Source organism: Lepus europaeus, chromosome 3 (assembly GCF_033115175.1).
Source record: "Lepus europaeus isolate LE1 chromosome 3, mLepTim1.pri, whole genome shotgun sequence".
In the NCBI taxonomy this organism is placed as follows: domain Eukaryota; kingdom Metazoa; phylum Chordata; class Mammalia; order Lagomorpha; family Leporidae; genus Lepus; species Lepus europaeus.
Window position 1 is genome coordinate 50,761,752 of NC_084829.1, and position 1,929 is coordinate 50,763,680.

At 42.8% G+C, this 1,929-nt stretch overlaps 1 protein-coding gene across 1 annotated transcript; it reads right to left on the reverse strand.

The window, feature by feature from the left end:
* Positions 1–1,362: 1,362 nt before the first annotated feature.
* Positions 1,363–1,728, reverse strand: LOC133756913 (coiled-coil-helix-coiled-coil-helix domain-containing protein 2-like). Its single transcript, XM_062187530.1, has one exon. The coding sequence runs from the start codon at positions 1,726–1,728 to the stop codon at positions 1,363–1,365; it is 366 nt and encodes a 121-aa protein (XP_062043514.1).
* Between the last annotated feature and the right edge of the window lie 201 nt (positions 1,729–1,929).

The window sequence follows — 1,929 nt, forward strand, 5'->3', positions numbered from 1 at the left end:
GCTTGGGCCCTGTACCTGCATGGGAGACCAGGAGGAAGCACCCGGCTCCTGGTTTTGGATCAGCACGGTGCCCCGGCTGCAGCGTGTTGGCTGCAGCGGCCATGGGTGAACCAATGGAAAAAGGAAGACCTTTCTCTCTGTCTCTCTCTCTCACTGTCCACTCTGCCTGTCAAAAAGAAAAGATTTATTTACTTATTTGAAAGTCAGAGTTACACACACACACACACACACACATGGGGGGTGGGGAGGAAGGGAGGGAGGGAGGTCTTTCATCCACTGGTTCACTCCTCAGTTGGCCACAATGGCTGGAGCTGTGCTGACTCAAAGCCAGGAGCCAGGAGCTTCTTCTGGGTCTCCCATGTGGGTGCAGGGGCCCAAGGACTTGGAACCAGCTTCTTTTCTCATGGTGGTTATAATATGCATCTGCCTGATGATTAGTAATGCTAAACACCTTTTCATTTATTTGTTGCTTTTTTATGTCTTCTTTTGAAAAATGTTTATTCAGTTCTTTTGCACATTTAAATACTTTTAATCAGATTATTTGTTTTTCTGCTATTGAGTTCTATGAGTTCTTTACAAATTTTGAATATTAGCAACTCATGATATGCATGGTTTGTGAACATTTTTTCCCATTTCATAGGTTGCCATTTCAGTTTATTGATGGTTTACTTTACTGTGCAGCAGATTTTAGTCCATGATGCTCCAGTTTATTGTTGCTTTTTGGTTTGAGCATTTAAAGCGATGTCTGAAAAAACGTCATTGCCTAGGCCAGTGTCAAGGAGCATTTCTCTTATGTTTTCTCTTGGGAATTTTTTAGTTTCAGGTTTTACATTTAGGTCTTTTAACCATTTTGAGTTTTGTGTATGGTGTAATGTAAGGGTCCAATTTCATTCTTCCACATGTGTCAATTTGTTTTTCCAGAACCATTTATTGATGAAATTATCCTTTCCCCATTGTGTGCTTTTGGAGCTTTTGTTGAAAAGTAGTTGACTAGGTATTTAGCTTTGGAGTCACTTTTAGGGTCTTTTTATTGGTGGAGGTGGTGGGGAGGCTGGGGGAAACACCTTGTTCTAATTAACTCACAAATAATACCATTACAACAGCTTGTTTAAAGGTGATAAAACATCTGCTCAAACCAAATTTGATACCATCTCAATGAGTTTCCACAGTAAGACCATCCTCCTTCAATGCAATTCTGAACCAAGAAAACTATTCATAGCAGAGAACGTGTTTAACTGATAGCTGTACTCTTTATACTTTCACCACCAGTTACATTTTTATGCTAAAGTAACTTGGTCATGCAATTCAGCTTTTCATTTTTTTCAGATTTCTTGATGCTTCCATTTGCAATTGTGCACTGTCTCAGCACTTCATGGAAACCCTCACAGATCTAATGTCACCCTCATCCTGGGTACTCTCCAAAAGCTGTTTTATCTCATAGAGGCAAGGACTAAACTGCTGCTGCTGCATTGACTGGGCTTCTTGAGGTTCTTGCCAAATGATGCTGTGCCTTGAGGATACAGCATTGCTTCCTCTGTGGAAGCCCCCAGTGATGACATGACTCCGGGAGTGTCCTACACCAGAGGCCACAACCATGCCAGCTGCAGTGGTTGTATTTTGAGCCATCAGGCCTGGAAGGTGGGGTGCAGCAGCAGGTGAGTCAGCAGAAGAGGGTGGGGCTGCTGGTGGTGGCTGAGCTACTAATGCCGGCTGTGGTGCAGCTCTCATCTGAGGTACGCAGCTGCCTGGAGAGGCCTTGCTGGAGGTGTGGCTACCCCTTCCATGCAGCATAGCTAAGTGTACAACCACTCAACATTGAGAAGTGCGAAAATCACTCTGCTGGAGAGTAATTTATTCTATTTGTCCATGTGTCTTTTATGCCAATACTATAGTATTTTTTGATTGCTGTGACTTTTTAATAATTTTAAG